Genomic DNA, 21,429 nt, shown 5'->3' with positions numbered 1-21,429 from the left:
AACTCAATGATTATAACTGGTTTAGGTATCTTTATAATTTTGTGTAAAGGTCATCTTACGTGACCTCATGTAGCAGTCTTTATATAGCAAAGTTTTCATACCGAATTTAAGTTACATATATTGATTCTTAACTATTTTTACATTGGGTTTTTAAGCAAACTCAGGTTACTAGAGTTAACACATTTTAGTGACAATTTTTTTTTTTGGTACATTTACAATATCAGATTGATGCCAAATTTGTTGTGGATTAATTTCCACAAGATAGCTTACAGGACATTTTTGGGGGCCCTCCAAAAATGTCCTGTATAGAGAATTTGTATTTTACCTTAGGAGATGATGAATTGTCAAATTGAATATTTAGAGTTTTACCTTAAACACTCAGTTACTTAAATGAATTGATTTTACCTCTTCTCGTAAAAATGTAACTTCGAAGTTACAATTTAACTGTCAAGTTAATGTTTACCAAACTTGAAACACGCATATTAAACATATAGTTTATAACACACAGGAGGAGAAAAACTTGTAAATAAGATATATCATTTCAAATGTGAATTTAGAACTACTGTCATAGTTGAACCATCTTTACTCACACAGTTTAAGACTAAACATTTCATATTGATATCAAGACTTAAAAAAGAAATCAAAAGGGGGAATGAACAATTTTTGGACTGTTTCTGGACGTCTCCAGAAACCATGGCTGCGTCCAGCCATTTGATATAAAGTCAGTTAACTTTCAGAGTACTCTGAGCACAATGGGTCATACAAAAATTTTGGTCACTCAACTCACTCAATTTTTTTTTTTTCATTCACTCACTCACAAAACACAACTGGCCAGTCATAGCATAAGACATTCATTCGGGGCGGGGGGAGAGTTCTGTGAATCAGATTTTTTTTTTTTTATTCTACCATGCTGTATTATGGATCCTGGGGTGCATCCTGTAGCCAGTCCTCTTGCAGCCAGTCTTCTTGCAGTGTTTCTTGTTCTTCAGGGATATCAGCGCCATCATGTGGGTATTGCCGGACATGGCGGGCAGGAACCCAAACAGGCTTGGAGTAATTTTGTGGAAAAATACATGCGAAACCCCTCCCCATAGTCAACAGGGGGTCAGGTCCTTTCCAAATTTTATCAAGTGGGTCTTTCCATTTGACTTTAATAGCTGGGAGGGTGGGTGGTGTTTGCCAATGAAGAATTATAGGAGGTTGGTCTGAGTTTTTGTAAATATTAAAGAGATTTAATGTAGTTAAGGCTTTTGCCAGCTGGATATTAGGGGGGTACATTTCCCCTTTTTCTTTATTTAATTGAGCCTTAAGAGTTTGATGGGCCCTCTCAACAATGCCTTGTCCCTGTGGATTATACGGAATGCCTGTAGTATGAGTAATGTTCCAGAGGGAACAAAAATCTTTAAATTGTTTGCTGGTAAAAGCAGGTCCATTATCCGTTTTAAGTTGAAGAGGTAAGCCCATTACAACAAAACAGGAGAGCATATGGCTTATAAGCTTTTCTGAGTTTTCTCCAGTTTGAGCTGTAGCCCACATAAACTTAGAGAAGGTATCAATTGAGACGAACACATATTTTTGTTTGCCAAAGTTAGGTATGTGGGTAACATCAATTTGCCAAAGAGCGTTGGCTTTTAAACCTCGAGGATTAACCCCTAGAGTCTGAATAGCAGGTGTTTTGATTAGACCTGCACAGGAGGAACATGTAGCAAGAATATGTTTTAACTGTGGCAGAGGAATATCAGGAAATCGAGCTCGAAGACCTTTAAGATTAACATGGGTTAGGGAATGAAAGTCAGCAGGATTAGAGACAGAGGCTAGGAGAATTCCTGTGGAGGCAAGGCGGTCAGCTGCAGCATTCCCTTCGGACAGGGGACCAGGAAGAGGGCTGTGGGAACGTAGGTGCTGAACATACAGTGGATGGGTTCGAGAACAGAGCATAGAGGCAATTTGAATTAAAAGAGGAGAAAGTGGGTTGTCATCAATTCTTACATAAGATCGAGCAAGCCATGGAAGTAAGTTAACAGTATACACACTGTCAGAAAAAAGGTTGAAGGATTCTGGTACAGCTTTTAATGCAAGGAAAACAGCATAAAGTTCTTTGTACTGAGGGGAATTATCAGGAAGTTCAGTAAAGAGAGGTTTGGGGTATTGCTGGTCTGGATAATATATAAGGGCAGCAGCTCCCTTTTTTCCACCATCAGTGAACACTGTAGGAGCAGAGGGGATGGGATCTCGAGAGAAAAGTTTAGGTACTAGTAGAGGCAACAGAGGTAAAGAAGCTATCAAATTATTAGAGGGAAAATGATTATCTAATTGTCCTGGAAAACCCATTAAACTTATGGCAAAACGAGAATGGTGGTGTATGAGTCATTCTGTATCAGTGAGAGAAAAGGGAAGAATGATTGAATCTGGTTCCCTTCCTAAGACCTGAACCGATCTGTTTCTTCCTTGGCGAACCATAAATGCTAAGGCATCAATCTCGGTAAGGAGTCTTGGAGCTCCACCTACTGGCGTATGAAGCCATTCGAGAACGCCATGTTTCTGCCACAATGCCCCCACTACCGTGGGGGTTGAGTTAAAGATTAGAAGATTTACTGGAGAGGAGGGGGAGAATCGAACGAGGTGCATGTCCTGGAGAGCCTGGTTAACTTTTTCCAGAGCCAAGGATGCTTCGGGGGTTAACATACGCTTTGAGGAGGGCTGTTTGTTTCCTTTTAACAGATCGAACAGTGGTTGCAGGCAGCTCGTAGGCAGATAAAGATACTGCCTAAGCCAATTCAAATTTCCAAGAAAACTTTGTAAAGAAGCAAGAGTGAGATTAGAAGGAAAAGTAACACAAGGTTTTAAAGGACGAATCTGCGTTAGGGAAATCTCTGAGCCTAAGAAAGATATTGGAGGAATTAGCTGTATCTTCTCAGGAGCTACATTAAGTCCACTTCTCTTTAAGGCAGGGATTAGAAAATCACGTAGGGCGGAGAGATCTGTATCTAATTCTCCCCATATTAACACGTCATCCATATAATGAAAAACCTTAAGGCCCTTATGAATATATGGAAAAAGGGCAGATTTAACAACCTCTTGACAAATAGTAGGACTATTAGCCATGCCCTGGGGCAGTACCACCCATTCAAATCTATCGGCAGGGCTGGCATTATTAATAGAAGGAACAGAGAAAGCAAAACGTTTACAATCTTGTGGGTGTAAGGGAATAGAGAAAAAACAATCCTGTATATCAACAGCTATGATTGGAATTCCTGTGGGAATTGCGGAAGCAAGAGGCAAACCCCTTTGGGGGGAGCCCCAAACCTGCATGGTTTTATTAACTGCACGAAGATCTTGGAGGAGGCGCCATTTTCCTGAGCGCTTTTTAATTACAAAGACTGGAGTATTCCATGGGCTCCGAGAAAGACGAATGTGTCCCAAAGATAACTGCTCTTGGACGAGTTTTTTAAAAATTTCTAGCTTCTCCCTAGGCAAAGGCCACTGTTCCACCCAGACAGGCTCATTAGAAAGCCAATCTAAGCGGGGAGTTCTGTTATGAACAGTGGCAGTTAGTATTGGGGGTGCTGGTTGGGTCTAGCAGTCTCACAGGAGTGAGTGTGGTGTCCTGCAGAGGTGTCTGAGGATATCACTACATCTAAAGATTCCAGCAAGTCTCTTCCCAATAAATTGGTGCTTATATCAGCTATTAAAGGCTGAAAGCGTCCGGTAGTCCCTTCTGGATCTTCCCACACAAGGGAATCTCGTGTGCGGAATGCCTGAGTCAATCCTCCAACACCATGTAAGCGTGGTCCTGGGAGGAGTTCCCAACTCTGGTGAACCTCTGCTTGTCTTAATATTGTCTTATCTGCTCCCGTGTCAATCAAACACTTAAAAGGAATATTACCAATCTTTACTGTCATAGTTGGGTGACCCCTTTCTAAAACAGGGGTGGTCCATAAAATCTCAGGCTCTGAATTCGAGCTGTTCTCTTGCTCCAGCCGGTTATTTCTATGCTGGAAGTTCCCACATACCACAGGTTCCTCCTTCTGCTCACCCTCTGTTATTGTTACTTGGCGTGGTGGGTATAGCGACGGATTGGGTCCCAAGCTGGGCTTCTGTTTGTGGAAGAAGGGCACAGCACCAAGCGGGCGACCTGCTTCCTTCCCTCTTGGGGGCGGGGCTAAGGGAAGCCCCATACCTAGTTTAAATCCCTGTTTACATTTGGCACAGGCGTGCCGTTCCTATGGAACCTTGACCAACAATCTCTCCTCCAGTGAAATCCTTTCTGGCATCTGGGACAAGGTATTCGTGGTCTCTGATTCCCTGTCTGGAGGCGGGGTTGCCCTGATTGGAGGTGGGGTCGCCCTGACTGGAGGCGGGGTCGTGGTCTATTTTCTGGACATTGGTTATGCCAATGCCCTTGGTGACCGCACTGAAAGCAAGCTCCTTTTTGCTTATGTAAGGTAGCTGCATAGGCCTGTAACATAGGTCCTTGAAAAGAGCTTGATCTGAGATCCTGTGTTTCTAGAATCCAAGTATCTGGGTGTTCGTTTTTAAGAGTGATACAGGCCTGTCGAAAATGCGGAAGCATTCCATCCCAGACTATGGATCGCAGAAGGAGAAAACGAGCATCACGATTATAAATCTTCCTTTCCAAACTCGACTGGACCCTGGCAATGAATTTAGCAAGGGATTCATCAGGTTCTTGTTGCAGGGAGAGAATGGGGGCTGAGGCTGCTCCCATGGGTGGTGTTAATCGCTCCCATGCTTTTAATGCACACAGGCGTACTTGATCAAAATACCCCGCTGGAAACTTGGCTTCCGCCTGTTGAATCCCTGTTTCTAATTGGCCTGTTCCAAACAATGCATCAAAATTACCCTCTGGCTGATTTTGAATATTTTTCCGCGATTGTTGTAAACATTCGTCGCGAAAGAATGCCTCCCATTGCAGGAAGAGGGGGCCTGGGAGCATAGCACGAGTCACATCTCTCCAATCTTGAGGGGTATTAAGGTTCTGAAGCAGGCCTTGTAAAATGGACCTGGTCCATGGGGCATGAACACCGTCATCTTTGATAGCCTGGCGTAGTTCCTTCAGGTCTGTGGCGGAATATGGATACCAGGCCTGAGGTTTTTGTCTATTGGGGGCAATATTGACCGGAAATGTGTGGACTTGCTCTAAGTGTGTAGCGGTAGGAGGAGTCATCGAAGTGGAAGCTTCTGGACAAGTGGCCGAAGAAGTGGTTTTGGAGGCTACAGGAGAATTCGGACATGTGTCTATCAAAACAGGGTGGGGTGAAGAAGCAGCCGTGGAGGCAGCAGGAGGTTCCGGACACGTTTCTGCCAAAATGGGGGTGGCCGAAGAAGTGGCTGTGGAGTCCAAAGGAGAATTCGGACACGTGTCTGCCAAAATAGGGGCCTCAGGGCAAGATGCCAAAATAGGGGCCTCAGGGCAAGATGCAGAGGAATTAGGGTGGGTCAAGATCACGACAGGCCTTTGCTTCTTCTTGTTTTTAAGGTGCTGGTTAAGTTCTATGATTACTTCCTTTATCTCTTTGACCTCAGCCTCTAGGTCCTTAAGCCTTTTGAGAGGTTGACCTATATATCCCTTAAAAGCTGCTATGATGATCAACAGGATATAAGGTGAAGCCCCGAGAAAAATGTCCCAGATATATAAAAATTGTATACTGGAAAAAGAATGCAGGATTTGGAAAAGATTTTCCATGGTGGAAAGATCTCCGGAAAACAATAAGAAAGAAAAAAAAATCACAGTGCCTTAACACAATATTGCAGATACCCAAAAGGTGTGTACTTATCTAAGATGTCTTCTTGTAAATCTGCTGCTTACGGGTCCCTGTTCCGGGCGCCAGATGCCGGGATAGCCTGAGGGTACTTCTTCCCGAGCTAGTGCTCTCTGAGTTGGAGAGAACTCAACTGGAGCTGATCTAGGCTGCTGTGTGGGAGAGGGATCAGGAACTCGTGCTGCACCAACTTCCGCAGGAGATACACTCTGGAACTCTCGGAGCCGGAAAGCAATTTCCAAGTGTCTTTAATCAGAAGAGCAGCTGTTTTTATACTCTCCAAGTAGGGTGGAAACCGGATGTGATATAGAGAGGGTGGAGAGAAAAGTGACTGGTGAAAATCAGAGTGTGACAAGGAGGGGGCGGAACAGGCGAAAATCCTATAACTGAACCACCAATGCCCTGGAGTGCTTTATGTAAAAGTGATTTATGTAAATAGACCAAACCTTTGGATCAGTAAATCCCTATATAGGCATATGGATAAGAAGAAGCCAGGGGGAGGTGGCAACTACCCAACAGATAAAGCATTGGGCTCTCATGCATGAGGTCCTGAGTTCAATCCCCGGCAGCACATGTGCCAGAGTGATGTCTGGTTCTTTCATTCTCTCCTCCTATCTTTCTAATAATAAAAAATTCCCCCATAAAATACCTTTTTGTGACTGATGCAGGGGGGCCTGGCACAGTGGCTAAAAGCATAAGACTGGCAAGCATGAGGTTCCAAGTTCTAGCCGTGGAGCTGCCATGTGCCAGAGTGATGCTCTGGATCTCTGTCTCTGTTTGCCTTCTGTCAATCATAAATAAAGATAAAATGACTGCAGCCCAACATCTGGTGCAGTAGCTAGAGCACTGGACACACAAACATGAGGTCCCAAATTCCATCCCTGGTATCACATGTGCCACAGTGAGCCTTTGGTTCTCTCTCACACACATGTTAATAGATAAATAAACATTTAAAAAACATATTTATTTATTTATTGGGTAGAGACAGAGAAATGGAGAGGGAAGGGGAAGACAGAGTGGGAGAAAAAGAGAAACACCTGCTGCATTGTTTCAGCACTCCTGAAGCTTCCCCCCTGCAGCTGGGGACCAGAGGCTTGAACCTGGGTAACCGCACATTGTAACATGTGTGCTCTACTAGGTGTGCCAACATCTGGACCCCAGTAAAGAAATAAATCTTTTAAAAATCATTTACTTAAAAAGTAAAAGTGCCTCTTTGACCCCAGTTCCCTTAAGGGATTCTTGGGATGGCATCCACATTGAGCACTGGAGCACAAACAAGCCCAGCACCATGAACCTAGTGTCTTCCTGAAGTTTCCTTTCCTGTCACAGACATCATTCTTCACAACTGCTCTGGAAGGCAAAGGCAAAGTTAGTCCCATTCTCCATGTGGGGCGGGGAAGTTAAACAATTTTCCTGGGGGTCAGGCAGTAATGCAGCGGGTTAAGCGCACTTGGTGTGAAGTGCAAGGACTGGCATAAGGATCCCAGTTTGAGCCCCCGGCTCCCCACCTGCAGGGGAGTCACTTCACAGGCAGTGAAGTAGGTCTGCAGTTGTCTCTCTCCCCTTCTGTCTTCCCCTCCTCTCTCCATTTCTCTCTGTCCTATCCAATAACGACAACATCATCAGCAACAAGGGCAACAAAAGGGAAAAATAAATAACATTTTTAAAAAACACCAATTTTCCCAGGAACTGCAGGGCTCTGTTGACCTTCAGAACCTTCCAGCCTCTTTCCCTGGTCACACATTGGGGTCATGACCCTTAGTTTCACCTCCAGGCCAAGTGAAGTTTCCATCATCAGTACTGAGAGCCTGGTCCTTCTAGTGATGATCAGAGCTTCAACTGGGAAATCAAAACTTTCTCCAGAGGGAGCCTGACCTAGTCCCAGCACCTGTTCAATCTCTGCCAGGAACTTTGGTGCGGGAGCATGGCTACCATCACCAACACACTTTTCCCTTTGGATGTTGTTTTTGTTGAAAGCTGCAGAGTCAGAGAAAAAGTGAAAGAAACCACATCACCAAAGCTTCCTTCAAGGTGGTGGAGGCCAGACTCAAACCTGGATCTGGCACATAGCAAAGTGATGCACTATCCATGTGAGCTATTTCATCACCCTCCTTCTGGATTTTCTTGTAGTTTGATTGCTGCACTCCTGATTCAGTGTCCTTCGCTTCACTCGGCGCCTGTTTTTGCCCCCAGAGGAACTGAGAACTGACCTCTCTGGAGAGATACTAACAGCCTGGGCAAGACGGCCGCTGTGCCTGCTGCTGACCCCACAATCCTGTTAGGTGAAAGACAAGCCCTTGTGGAGACAGAATCAGAGACTCTCTGAAATCCTCCTGGGGCCACCCAGAGGGTAGGGGGCATCACTGACGGTGGGACCCTAAGTCCTCGCCCTCCAGTTGAGCGTTCATTCAGCTCACTCTCAGGCCAGACAGCGCACCGCGGGGGAGGGGGTACCTGCAATGACGACCCTCCCACGGCACTGTTCCCATTGAAAATCTGCTCCCCTCGCCGCCACGGGTGATGTATGGCCGGAGCTGATGAGAAACGTGCGGCGAAATGGAGGCTGCATTGAGATTCCGCGTGGCGCGGGGGCGGCATGGGCCCTGACACCGCCGGGTAATTGATCTGGAGGTGCCAATTTGCAGCAACTAAATATTTGGTTTCTGCCTCTGCCCGCTCCGCTCTCTGCTCAAACTTCAATTAAACGCAAAAAGCGGGGTGGGGTGGAGGGTGTGCGCCCGGGTCTCCGCGGCGGGATCCGGATCGATGGAGCAGGCAGCCGGCGGGGGCCAAGCGCGGTGCAGTACTGCGGGGACGCCCCCTTCCGGCCGGTTGAGCAGCGGGTGTCCGGCCCAGAGCGGCAGAGGCAGGAGGGGGACCGGGGAGCTGCTTCATGGAGCCCCGTTGCGCGAGCTGAGGGCGCCCACAGTGTGCCAACACACACACCCACACCGCACACAGTCGAGCGAGCTGAGGGCGCCCACAGTGCGCCAACACACATACAACACACACCCAGGCCTCCACTCAACACACACACACACACACACACACACACACACACACACACACACACACACACACACACACGCCACCCCCACCCCCTGCCAGGCTGCCCCAGCTAGCAGGCTCAGAGTCTCCCTGGCTCCCCCTCCAGCCTAGGAGTCCCTTCTACAGAGTACTGGAAAACCATCCTTTAAGTAAGAAACTTCTGGAGAGCCTAACTTCACTCAGTGAATGACTATTGTAACTGTCTTGGCTCCTAGAAGAGGTAATTGTGGTCTGATGATCTATAGACCTCTCGCCAGGCCCCTTTTCCGATCCCCACCTTCTTATTCACACCCCTCCAGGAGTGGAAGCTGGGTTGGTTGGAGTCACTTTCAGTGTGTTGGCCAGCCGGCTATAGACAGATGGACAGACTGCAGAGGTGGGCCTCTTCTTTTTTTTTTTTAAATATTTATTTTATTTATTTATTCCCTTTTGTTGCCATTGTTGTTTTTTTTATTGTTGTAGTTATTATTGTTGTTGTCGTTGTTGGATAGGACAGAGAGAAATGGAGAGAGGAGGGGAAGACAGAGAGGAGGAGAGAAAGATAGACACCTGCAGACCTGCTTCACCACCTGTGAAGCGACTCCCCTGCAGGTGGGGAGCCAGGGTTTGAACCGGGATCCTTATGCCGGTCCTTGTGCTTTGCGCCACCTGCACTTAACCCGCTGCGCTACAGCCCGACTCCCGGGCCTCTTCTATAGAGAGGAGGTGGGTCACCCAGTCTGTCTGGGGAAGGATACCCAGAGAATACAGCTGGATGGCCAGGCAGTCAGCATTTCTGTGTCCCACTGGGGGGCGGAAGGGGGTGGTGGCTTGAGACTTCCTTCTTTATCTGATTAGGCTGCAGCCCCTCCTACAGGCTACAACCCCTCCTACATTTGCCCCACAGGTGCCTCACAGCAGTGCCTAGGTTCCAGACTAGGTGAGGAAGCTTGGGCCCTGCCTCCCTGTGGCCCCAGCTTCCAGGGACTCTAATGGCTTATCTGGGGTAAGAAGGCTGGGTGCCAAAGGCACCCCAACCCTCAATGCACATGCTCTGAGAAAGGTGGGCCTGGACCTCACTATCCCTCCTGTCCCTCTAGTCCAAGCAGTAGCTTCACTTGCGACCACCTCCTGTGTTCTGAGCCCCTAGTTCTGTAACCAGAGTTAGATCCAGAGTTCTGTGTGAGGCTGAGGAACTGTGTGTGAGGAACTTGCTGAAGCCCCACCCCCGTCACCCTTAAGCTCCCAACCCCTCCCAGAAGCTGTGTTTCCAGCCAGCCCCAAGCAGAAGCCCGAAGCCCTTTCTCAGCCTGCTCTCTTGCATCCTCTCCCATTCTCCCTCCCTCCCTTTCTTCTTCCCTCTCCCTGGGCGCTGAGCTGTGGAGCAGAATGATTTCCTGTAATTGGCCAGCAATCCAGCTGCCCGACTTGTTCTATCGACATGCTGGTTAGCTGGAAATTGTATTGGAATCTGAGCGACAGGGAAGGGAGAGGAAAGTGGGGGGGGGGGGCAAAAAGAGGCTCTTTGGGACCCAGCGGGGTGCAGGAAGGCAGACCCACAGACTCTCACCACATCCTTCACCTTGTTTCCAAGGGTCACCCCTACCCACCTCTACCCATCCCCATTGCTGGGATCAACAATGAAGTTCCATTCCCTCTCTCATGATGGAACTGGCTCCTCCTAAACTAAAAGATCTTTGTGAGAACTCAGCACACAGCAGCCCATTCCCATCCAAATTCCAGCCATGCAGGGTCATTATGTAGTGTTCCAAGCCTTCCCCAGCTACCCCATCTGCCCCTTAGAAAGCCAAGGAGGTGGTCTGGGAGGTGGTGCAGTGGATAAAGCATTGGATTCTCAACCATGAGGTCCCAAGTTCAATCCTCAGCAGCACATGTACTAGAGTGATGTCTGGTTCTTTCTCTCTCCTCTCTCATGAAGAAAAAAAGAAAGTGTGGTCGAGGAGGTGGCGCAATGGATAAAAGCACTGACTCTCAAGCATGAAGTCCTGAGTTCAACTCCTGGCAGCACATGTACCAGAGTGATGTCTGGTTCTTTATTCCTATCGTTCTCGTGAATGAATAAAAAATTTAAAAGAAAAAAAGAAAGCCAAGGAGTAACTCATGGGGCCTAGCTGCAGTGGGAGCATTGTACTGGGAGTCTGGATTCTGCCTGTCGGTTATCTGGGACCCTTGAGTCAAGCTGTCAAATTCTAGCCCTGCTACTTCCACTCCTTCAGAGTTGGCAGATTTCCAGATCATGAATGTGCTTTGTAATCTGTAAAGCTCTGCAGGGTGCCCTGGGCCGGCCCAGGGATGAGGGTTGCTTGGGGGCTGCTGTCCTTTGTCTCTCCACAGGAGGCTGGTGTATCTGCAACCCACGCTGGCGTCTTCGTTGCTTCAGGAGTTGGGAACCCAGGGTCCCCGCGCCCGCAGCCTTCGCGCGGGGCAGGGTGGGTGGATACAGTTCTTTGCCCGCAGCTCCAGCTAAGAAGACGCGGGCGAGCAACACAACTTCTTAATTAGCGCCCAGGGCAACACAGCGCGCGCGCGCCTCCAAGGCCCCCCGCGCCCTCCCCGGGGCCCACGCTTAGCTCTCGGCTCTGCTCCGCTGGGGATATGAGGTCGCCTGCGGTGGCCGAGGAGCTGCCTGACGCGACCCGTAGAAACAGAACACGGCGGCTAGCACTCGCCGGGAGACACGACCGCAAACCGGGCAGGTGCTGCCACCTGCCGGTCGGACGGGAGGCCGCGCTCTCAGGTGCTGAGCTGGGGCTGTACCAGAGGCTTAATCTGAAGCGGTTTAGCCAGGCAAAGGGTTTGGTGGCGCCTTAAGGAGAGGCGTGAGCGAAGGGCAGAGGAGGGGAGTGGCAAATGCTAGGAAACAGGGAGTCCTGCCTGGTTATCCCGCCTTCCTTGCATCCAACTCGGCAACTCAGGGAAGAACACAGTGATTTCACATTATGCATGAGAAAGGTTTATCCCTGTCTTTCATTTACCAGGTCCCAATAAGCACCATAAAGTCTACTCAAAAGCCAGACGTTTAAAAAAGGGGGGCAGGCGGTAGCGCCGCGGGTTAAGTGCACATGGCACCAAGCGCAAGGACCAGGTAAGGATCATGGTTTGAGCCCTCCCCCCCCGCTCCCCACCTGCAGGGGAGGGGGGCTACCTCACAAGCGGTGAAGCAGGTCTGCAGGTGTCTATTTTTCTCTCCCCCTCTCTGTCCCTCCTCCCTCGATTTCTCTCTGTACTGTCCAGCAATAACGAGGTCAACAAAAATGTGAAAAATGGCCTCCAGGAGCAGTGGATTCATAGTGCAGGAACTGAGCCCCAGCCATAAACCCTGAGGCAAAAAAAATAAAGTTGTTTACTTAAGTAGGAGACAGTAGGGACATGATCCCAGGCTTGCTCCTCTGAGGCAGAGCAGGAGCAGAGCTCTGATCTTGGTTCTGTGACCCAAATCAGATCCGTCCACCTCTCTGGACCCTGAATCAGAACAGTCAGCATGATGTTAGCCCTGGGGTGACACACACAGTAGTCACAGGCACTAGGGAAGCATTTTCTTGCTGAGTGGGGTAAAAATGGCACTGTGAATGGCACCCTTCCTCCCTTTGCCCTCCTACCTTCTGCCATTCTCATCTTACACACAGGGAGCCATCTCCTTGCCTACATTTCTATGTCCCTTAAAGGTTTGCAGTGAGTTAATGAGCTGGTCCCTGAGGTATGAGCTGCTCTGGGAAAGGGGACACTAAATATGACCACCATGGCATTCACATCTGTCACATTTTTCTTCTGGCCTAATAGGCTGCTGGCCACAGGAGCAACACATTAGCAGGTCTGCAGCTTTGGCAAGGGAAAGCTTATGTCTACACTGGTCTAATTGGTGTGGACAAGAAAGATGGGAGTATGTAGGTGTGATGCCGCCCCAGCACCTCCACCCACTTCTCACAAAGGCACACTTGGACCTACCTGGATGGAATCCTCCTGGGGCTCTGGGTCCTGGGAAGTGAGGGACCCAGGCCTCAGTATAGAGGAGGCCAAGAGTCTTCCAATAGCATCAACCATATCTGAGATCAGAGCATGGTGCTAAGAGAACAATGGTAACACAGGGTACTTCAGATCCACACACTTTTTTATTAAGCACCAAAGGCACCAGGGCCAAAAGATGAACAAAACACAGTCCCAGCCCTCACAGAGTTGACAGTCTAGGAGGGACGAAGCAGCCTCTGGCTAGTTAGTGTAGTGTATATTACAACGTGGGCAGGGTGGTTGCCCAGAGCACCTAACTGAGCCAGGGGCTTCTGATGGTACATGAACTGGGAATTAGCCAGTTGGGAAAAGGGAATAAAAGGTATTCCAGGTGGGGACATAGCACAGGCAAAGGCACAGAGACAAGAAACAGTCTGGTAGTCCATGCTAAGAGTTCAGGGGTAGGAGTAGGAGTGGGAGCTAGTAGAGAGGTGGGAGGTGGCAAGCAGGGCATGAAGAGAGCTGGAGAAATGCAAGGAGAGGCAGGGGGTCATCTGCATGAGGCCAGCCTTTGCTCATCAAAGCATTACCTACAACATGTCTTCCCTGCACCCTGGCCCAGTGCTTCAACCCAGGGGGAATCTGGTGTGAAGGTGGCAGCTTTGATCCATAATTTCCCATGACTCATGAAGATTTTGGCCATGAGGAGGCATGTGCTCAGAGAAGGTGCAAGCCAAGGCTGCCTCCCAGTTTTAGATACTGTGACAGGCACAGACAGTATTCCTTAACCCCCTCTTTCTTTTTTTATGAGAGCACTGATCAGCTTTTTATGGTGGAGTGAAAGACTGAGCCTGGGACTTTGGAGCCTCAGGAATGAGTCTCTTAGCATAACCATTATGCTATCTACCCTGCCCTTGCTGTTACTTTCCTGCCCCACCGTGGATAATGTTCTGTGGGTGGTTCTAGAAAGGGAAAGAGAATTGCTGATGGAAGGCTGTTTCTCTGCCACACATGGTATATCCTCCAAAGAAGGGAAGGCCCAGTACAACACAACAGCACAGTCAGTGTGGGGGGTGTGTACTGAGAAGTTAGCCTGGGCTTTCCTGCCTGGGAAAGCCCACTAAGGGGAAGGCAGGAGATACCGAGTGAGCAGGTAAAGTAAGCTAAGAATGCCAGCCAGACCCGTGAGAACCCCAAGCCTCAGTGGCAGGTATTCCAGTGAGCGCTCCAGCTCAGCATGCAGGAGGATGACTTGGCGTTTGGTGATACTCCACTCGCCCGAGTTGTCTAGAACATGTCGGGCCATGCGGGCTTTCTCCTTCAGGGGCAGCTGGGCATTGATCCGGGCCTCTGCATCCTCACGGCTCAGGTTGTTCCGTTTCATCAGCCGTGCCAGCTGTGTGTCTCTGTCACTAAGGACAGGGCAAAAGAGCTGCTCAGGCACTGCAAATACCAGCTTCCCTTCTACCAGTTGGGTATCAGGGGCAGTCCCTTTCCCTTGAATAAACTTAGGGAAGGAGGGAGGTCTGGAAGCTCACTGGATACCCTTGCCTCACCTTGTTCTTTGTGAAGACCCTGGTAAATAACTATACAGGTTGCCGCAGTCCCTTAAAAGAAAGGAGGGAAGGGAGTCGGGCAGTAGTGCAGCAGGTTAAGCACACACAGCACAAGGACCGGCTTAAGGATTCTGGTTCAAGCCCCTGGCTCCCCACCTGCAGGGGGATCTCTTCACAAGTGGTGAAGCAGGTCTGCAGGTGTCTCTCTTTCTCCCCCTCCTCTCTCCATTTCTCTCTGTCCTATCCAAGAACAGCTACAGCAATAACAACAACAATTTTTTTTTAAAAGGGAAAATAAATTTTAAAAAAATTTTAATTAAAAAAAGGAGGGAAAGCTGTTGTAGCTCTTTTCTGCCACCCAGGGACTCTGCTTTACCATCAGGCCTGAGTGTCTCCAGTTTTAAGACAGAAAGATTTGATTACCTACAACCAACTGCAATTGTGTTGAGGCAGTGGCTACTGTGCCTGACAGTGGGGTGGACAAGCCTCCTGGGGTGTTCAGGAACAACAAGGACTCTGAGCTGATCCTTAACTCTTAGGACAGTGTTAAGGAACACTCACTCTCCCTTTTTTGCCTTGAGATGTGAGACATCCGAGAAGGAAACGTTCTCTCCTGCCACTGACTTCACAGAAGCCTCCCAGCGTCCGTGCTCTGGAATGGAGTCATATCCAACACCCCTCCAGTCTCTCAAGGGGAACTGAGAGGAAAAGGTTGCAGCAGCTGTCTTCTACCATTTGGGTCCACTAGTCCTGTTTCCCCAGCATAGTGGGAGGACTTGATGGTTGTAGCTTGGTCCCTTCACAGAGGTGGCCTGGACCTGATATCACCCAGGATATGAAGGGAACACCCTCTAAAGGCCCTTCTTGGGGCTGAGAAGTAGCTCCAATATGGTTAGTTTAAGGACTGATGTTATTTTCTTATTTATTTATTGCCTCCAGGGTTATCATTGGGGCTTGGTGCCTGCACTACAAATTCACTGCTCCTGGAGGCCATTTCCCCCCATCTTTGTTGCCCTTGTTGTTGTTATTATTGCTGTTGTTGAATAGGACAAAGAGAAATGGGGAGAGGAGGGAAAGACGGGGGGGAGGGGGAGAGAAAGATAGACAACAGCAGACCTGCTTCACCACTTGTGAAGCGACCCGCCCTGCAAGTGGGGAGCTGGAATTCCAAACCAGGATCCTTACACCAGTCCTTGTGCTTGGTGCCATGTGTGCTTAACCCAGTGTGCTACTGCCCACCCCCCTTTTTTTGTAATGAGACTTCTTATCCAAATATTTAGTCCACAATCAGCAAATTCCTCAAAGATCATGCTGCAGTATAATCACACTTTGGTGAATGCTCCATGTTATTTCACATGCACTGGGGGGCAGTATGTCAGTGGAAGGAATCCATGAGGGGACCCTTATTTTTGTGAAGTGAAGATCTGCTTTATGAAAACGAGTGGCTGAGCAATTTGTGGTCTATATACACAATGGAATACTACTCAGCTATTAAAAATGGTGATTTTACCATTTTCAGCCCATCTTAGATGGAGCTTGAAGAAATCATGTTAAGTGGGTTTGAGCCCCCGGCTCCCCACCTGCAGGGGAGTCGCTTCACAGGCAGTGAAGCAGGTCTGCAGGTGTCTCTCTTTCTCGCCCCCTCTCTGTCTTCCCCTCCTCTCCATTTCTCTCTGTCCTATCCAACAACAAGGAAATTAATAACTACAACAATAAAACAATAAGGGCAACAAAAGGGAACAAATATTTTTTAAAATCATGTTAAGTGAAATAAGTCAGAAACAGTAGGATGAATATGGGATGATCTCATTCACAGGCAGAAGCTAAAAAACAAGACCAGAAGAGAAAACACTAAGCAGAACGGGAACTGGAGTTGATGTATTGCGACAAAGTAAAAGACTCTGGGGTGGGGGGAGGAGGGAGAGTACAGGTCCTAGAAAAAGATGACAGAGGACCTAGTGGGGGTTGTATTGTTATGTGTAAACTTGAGAAATGTTATGCATGTACAAACTATTGTATTTACTGATGACTGTAAAATATTAATCCCCCAATAAAGGAAATAACAAATTATATATATAAAAAAAAGAAAAGAAAATCATTGGGGACCAGGCGGGTAGCACAGTGGGTTAAGTACACATGGCGCAAAGTGCAAGGACCCGTGTAAGGATTCCAGTTTGAGGCCACAGCTCCCCAACTGCAGAGGGGTCACTTCACAATCGGTGAAGCAGGCCTGCAGGTCTTTCCTCTCCCCCTCTCTGTCTTCCCCTCTTCTCTCGATTTCTCTCTGTCCTATCCAACAATGACAGCAATAACAACAATGATAAACAACAAGGGCAACAAAAGGGAAAAAAATAGCCTCCAGGAGCAGTGGACTCGTGGTGCAGGGACTAAGCCCCAGCAATAACCCTGGAGGCAAAAAAGAAAAGAAAAAAATCATCACCTATCTCTTACTGATGTCTCTGGTACACCAACATGTGGTGAGAGTGGGGTACAAACACCACCCAGGATTCTAGCAAAGGCTCTTCTGATTGAGGAGTGGGGGTGACCTCCTGGGGAGCAGATAGGATCTATAAAGTTCCATTCAGCTTCCAAAAGCCAGGGCTACTTCTGCTCTTGGCAAACACACCAACCTTGAAGGAAGGTGCAAAAAGAGAGTGGCGATGGGACAGGAATGAGTGAAGTCATCTGCTAAGATGACATACAACCACCCCCTGCCCTGCTTCCTTGCCTATACTTTAAGGTCCTTTATTATTTATTGATTCTTGATCTCTTGGCACAAAATTCCAAAAGGGTTGAGACTCCCTGACAAAGAGGATACCAAGGTTTCATGTGGTTTTCTTGGCTTTAGCTGATAGTCCTTCACAAACAAGGAACAAAGAACTCACAGAGGCTGCAGGCTTTTGTTGGGAGATGTGGACCAATGAGGCAGCAAGAAGCTGACCGAGTCCCTTCACGAGGCCCAGTAGATTCAGACCAGGCTATAAATGGCATCTGTGAGGCATGGGCTGCGGTGCCAAGATTAGGGTGCTAAGCACTCCAGGCCCTACCTCCAGTGTGCTAAGAGCCTCCCACACATTAGTCTCTTGAGAGCCACCCTGTGCCCAAAATACCTACAGAGCTAAGCACCCACCTCAGTGTCTGCTGTACTGGCGGGTGTCATCCAGGAAGTTTCTGGGAAGCAGAGCCACAGTAGCCTCATCTACTCTCATCTGCTGGGATTATGACTCATTTTTCTCTGACAGTTTGATCCTCCTCTGTTTGCCAAACCTGGATTCTGGTTTGCTTTGTGTCCTAAGGGATTCTGAGAACAAAGCTCCTTCCTTAGCTGGGTTCTGACAGTTCCTTCCGTGCAACTCTGTCACATATGTGCTGCCAATGCACAACCCTGGACAGATTCTGTAATTCTCCCCTTGAGCTTTCTCTACTACAACTCAGAATTGTCAACTCCTGCTCTGTCTACCTCATGGCATAAGGTAAAGTGAGTGGAATAATAAATATAGCAGTTTATGGAAAGTTGAGAGGTGCAATAGAAGAGAAGTGGGCTCCAGTGAATAATATAGTAGCCCAGGACTTGGCAACTGGATGGAAGTGCCTCCCGCAGCCAGCAGGGGGAGCCCCTCCCAAGCACTAGGGAAGTCTGGGGGCCATATGTTCCAACACCTACCCCCCAGGCATACCTTGAGTCCTACACAGCGGGTGTTTCTATAGGTTCTGGCACTACTGCCCAAATTCCTATGCTTCCTGACTGCCCCATGGGGAAAGAGCAAAGTGATGTGGGCTGTTACCCACATAAGCAGGCCTTGCCTTTACCATGCCACACACTCACCAGTACACCACAACTGTGTGCTTCATGTACTTGAGCAGCTTCTTGGTCTCAAAAAGCAGAGGAATATCCAGAATTACATAGCGGTATCCTGAGGAGAAAACCAGAAACCAGCTAATTCAATTCTGTAAGCATACACTGAAAACTGACTATGTGCTAGGAGTGAGATGAGAGTTGAGGTCACTGTTGCCTGCCATCAAGAATTTCCAAGAAGAGCCATAACCTGAAACACCAGCCAGTACCAGTGCCAGTCAGAACCTAAAGCCATAGAAGGCCATTCTAGATTATCTTTTTTGCCTCTGGGTTTATTGCTGGGGCTCAGTGCCTGCACTACACATGCACTGCTCCTGGAAGCTTTTTTTTTTTTTTTTTTTTTTTTTTTTTTTGATAGGACAGAGAGAAGTTGAGAGGGGAGGGAAGATAGAGAGGAAGAGAGAAAGATGGACACCTGCAGATCTGCTTCACCACCTGTGGCTCACCCCCTGCAGGTAGGAAGCCAGGAGCTCGAACTGGGATCCTTGCATGGGTCCTTGGGCTTTGTACTATGTGCACTTAACCCGGTGCGCTACTGCCTGGCCCCCCCGTCTAGATGATCTTTGGAGGCTTGTAGAAGGGATGATATTTCCACTGGCTTTTAATATTTAGTGGCCAGTGTAGCATGGGCACAAAGATTTAGTTCACTCTCATCTTGAATCCAGGATTTATTTCTGAGCACAATAATGATATAACCAGAGTTGTACAACCCTGGGGATTTGTCAGAAATAAGTTAACTGAATCCTTTCTGCCCTACTTTAATACCTTTAAAAATATATATATTTTGGGAGTCCGGCGGTAGCTCAGCGGGTTAAGCACAGGTGGGACAAAGTGCAACGATAGGCATAAGGATCCCGGTTCAAGCCCCCGGCTCCCCACCTGCAGGGGGTCACTTTGCAAGCAGTGAAGCAGGTCTGCAGGTGTCTGTCTTTCTCTCCCCCTCTCTGTCTTCCCCTCCTCTCTCCATTTCTCTCTGTCCTATCCAATAACCACATCAATAACAACAACAATAACTACAATAATAAAACAACAAGGGCAACAAGAGGAAATAAATATTTTTAAATATATATTATTTATTTGTTATTATTATTTATTTTTAATGAGAGGAGAGAGAGAGCGCACTACTGCTCAGCTCTTGCTTATGGTGGTACTGAGAATTGAACCTGGGACCCTAGATACTTTACTATCTTTACTAAAAATGAATGAATGAATGAATGAATGAGTAAGTAAGTAAATTTATTTATTTATTAAATAAATAAATAAATGGGATTTCCCTCAAGAGCCAAGTACTAAACAGCCCTACCTGGCTAGTTCCACCAAGTTTCTTTTTTTTTTTTCCACCAACTTTCTATGAGACTCACATGGGGGTGGCAACAGCAGCCCCAAAAGGAAAGAGGCTGCTTCCCGATGTCAGAGGTAGCCCTCAGCTAGGGACTACAGGGACTGATCTGGAGCTGGTGGGCTGGTGATGACTAATACTATGATGCTAACTCCAGAGTTTTTCAAAGCTCTGGTTGGCCTCCCACTACAAGCCAAGGGCACACCCTCACCCACTGATTGGGCATGTTCCTGGGCTGCCCACCCAGGAACACCATGGGTTATACACTCCTAGATTTCTTTATGCCAAGCTACCCTTGTATATGGGGGTTGGGGAGTGGGAGGTAAGGGGAGCTGACAGGGGTCCAGGATCAAAGAGGTAAATGTGCTTCTTCTGCACAAAAACCTTTTCTGGCTTAGTAAGTGTTCCACTGCCAACACTTCCATCTGCAGACACAGCATGGCAATTCAAGGGCATCACTGGCAAGCTAAAGATCTAGTCAAGCAGAGAACAGATATGGGGGTAACCCAATCCACTAGGTGTCCTGCTCCCAAGGACCTAAAAAAAGCCTATGAGAAAAGCCTATGAGATGAGAAACCTCCACCCTTAAAATATGAATGACAGAAAGGAGAGAGAAAGAATCAGAGTACCAAACTCAGGACCTCATGCTTGTTTTTTTTTGTTTTGAATATTTTTATTTATTTTAATGAGAGAGAGAGAGATACAGAGAGAAAGACCAGAGCACTTCTCAGCTCTAGCTTATGGTGGTACTGGGAATTGAACCTGGGACTTCAGAGCCTTTTTGCACAACCATTATGCTCTCTCCCCAGCCCAGGACCTCATGCTTATAAGTTCAGTGCTCCAGTTTCAATGCCACCTTTCAATCCTCTCCCTTCTTTTTTGTTTTCAACCAGAGCACCACTTAGCTCTAGCCAACACTGATGCCAGGGATTGAAACTGGCACCTTTCCCATACAAGTCCCATGTGCTATCTTCCCAGTATGAGAACTTTTTGAAGGAGGGGGTTAAGAACACCTTGGTTTGTAGCTTCCCTTTTGCCAGCATGACTTTGGGTCTCTTAACAAGGCCTCATCTGTGTAAATGCATGAAAAGACTAGACTACCTGGCAAGGATTAAATGATGCATGTAAACCATAATAGAAAACCAAATGATGATTATTATTACTAGTGTTTCCTGGAGACGGGAAGCTGGCGGTGCTGGCTCCCTTATTCCCCTCCCTACATAGAGCAGCAACCAGGGCCAGATCCTCTCTGGGCCTCTTATCTCCCTTTCCTGCCTACTCCAGTCCCCTCCCCCTTCCTTGCTGTCCTTTCTCCTCAGCCCCTCTCGGGAGCTCCTGGCCAGCTCTTTGGTTCACCAGCAAAGGGCTCTTCAGCTGTCACATCCCTCCTGCTTGATAAGCTCTGCAAACTATCCTGACTCTATTAAGACATCCGTCTGCCTACACACAGACCTCCCCAACAGCTGGTGATCTTATCTGACGTTTGATTATACCAACTTTGACAGTTGTATTTGTTATACTCATCAGGGGAAAACTGGGACTGTGGAAGCCACAGCTGTCACCCCCATTTTTCACCTTATCGAGCTGAAAAGAGCTTTCTGCCTTTTATTTAAGTGGTGGTGGCTGGGGAGGGGAAGCTGGGCAGATGACACTGGGGGAGAACTTTGGAGCGGGTGACATTATCCAGTGCTTAATTTCAAAAGGGGAGGAAGACACTGCCACCTCAAAGCCTTGCAGATGCATAGACAGTGGCCTGGGAACAAATGCAAAAGGGCAGGAGGGAAAGGTGGGAGGCTCTATTCCTGCGTGTATGTGGGTGTATGAGGGGGGAGGTGTGGACAAGACTAGGGGTTGGTACAGACCCAAGAGGCAGGAAAAAAGCAGGAAGCATCCAAAGAGTCACCT

The 21,429-nt window shown here is 48.0% G+C and overlaps 1 protein-coding gene across 8 annotated transcripts in view; it reads right to left on the bottom strand.

The window, feature by feature from the left end:
• Nucleotides 1-12,918: 12,918 nt before the first annotated feature.
• DCAKD (dephospho-CoA kinase domain containing) overlaps nt 12,919-21,429 on the bottom strand; it is a 44,728-nt gene continuing 36,217 nt past the window's right edge. For all 8 annotated transcript variants that reach the window (XM_060203371.1, XM_007535734.3, XM_060203368.1 and 5 more), the window contains 2 exons: nt 18,156-18,243; nt 12,919-14,185 (listed from right to left, as the gene is read on the bottom strand). In XM_060203371.1, the coding sequence (XP_060059354.1) occupies nt 13,894-14,185; nt 18,156-18,243 (380 nt within the window). In that variant the 3' untranslated portion in view covers nt 12,919-13,893. The remainder of the gene's footprint in view (nt 14,186-18,155; nt 18,244-21,429) is intronic.

The sequence above is a fragment of the Erinaceus europaeus genome, chromosome 12 (genome assembly GCF_950295315.1).
Source record: "Erinaceus europaeus chromosome 12, mEriEur2.1, whole genome shotgun sequence".
NCBI lineage: Eukaryota > Metazoa > Chordata > Mammalia > Eulipotyphla > Erinaceidae > Erinaceus > Erinaceus europaeus.
The sequence above is the reverse complement of the archived record's forward strand: the minus strand, read 5'-3'. Positions and strand labels throughout refer to the sequence as shown.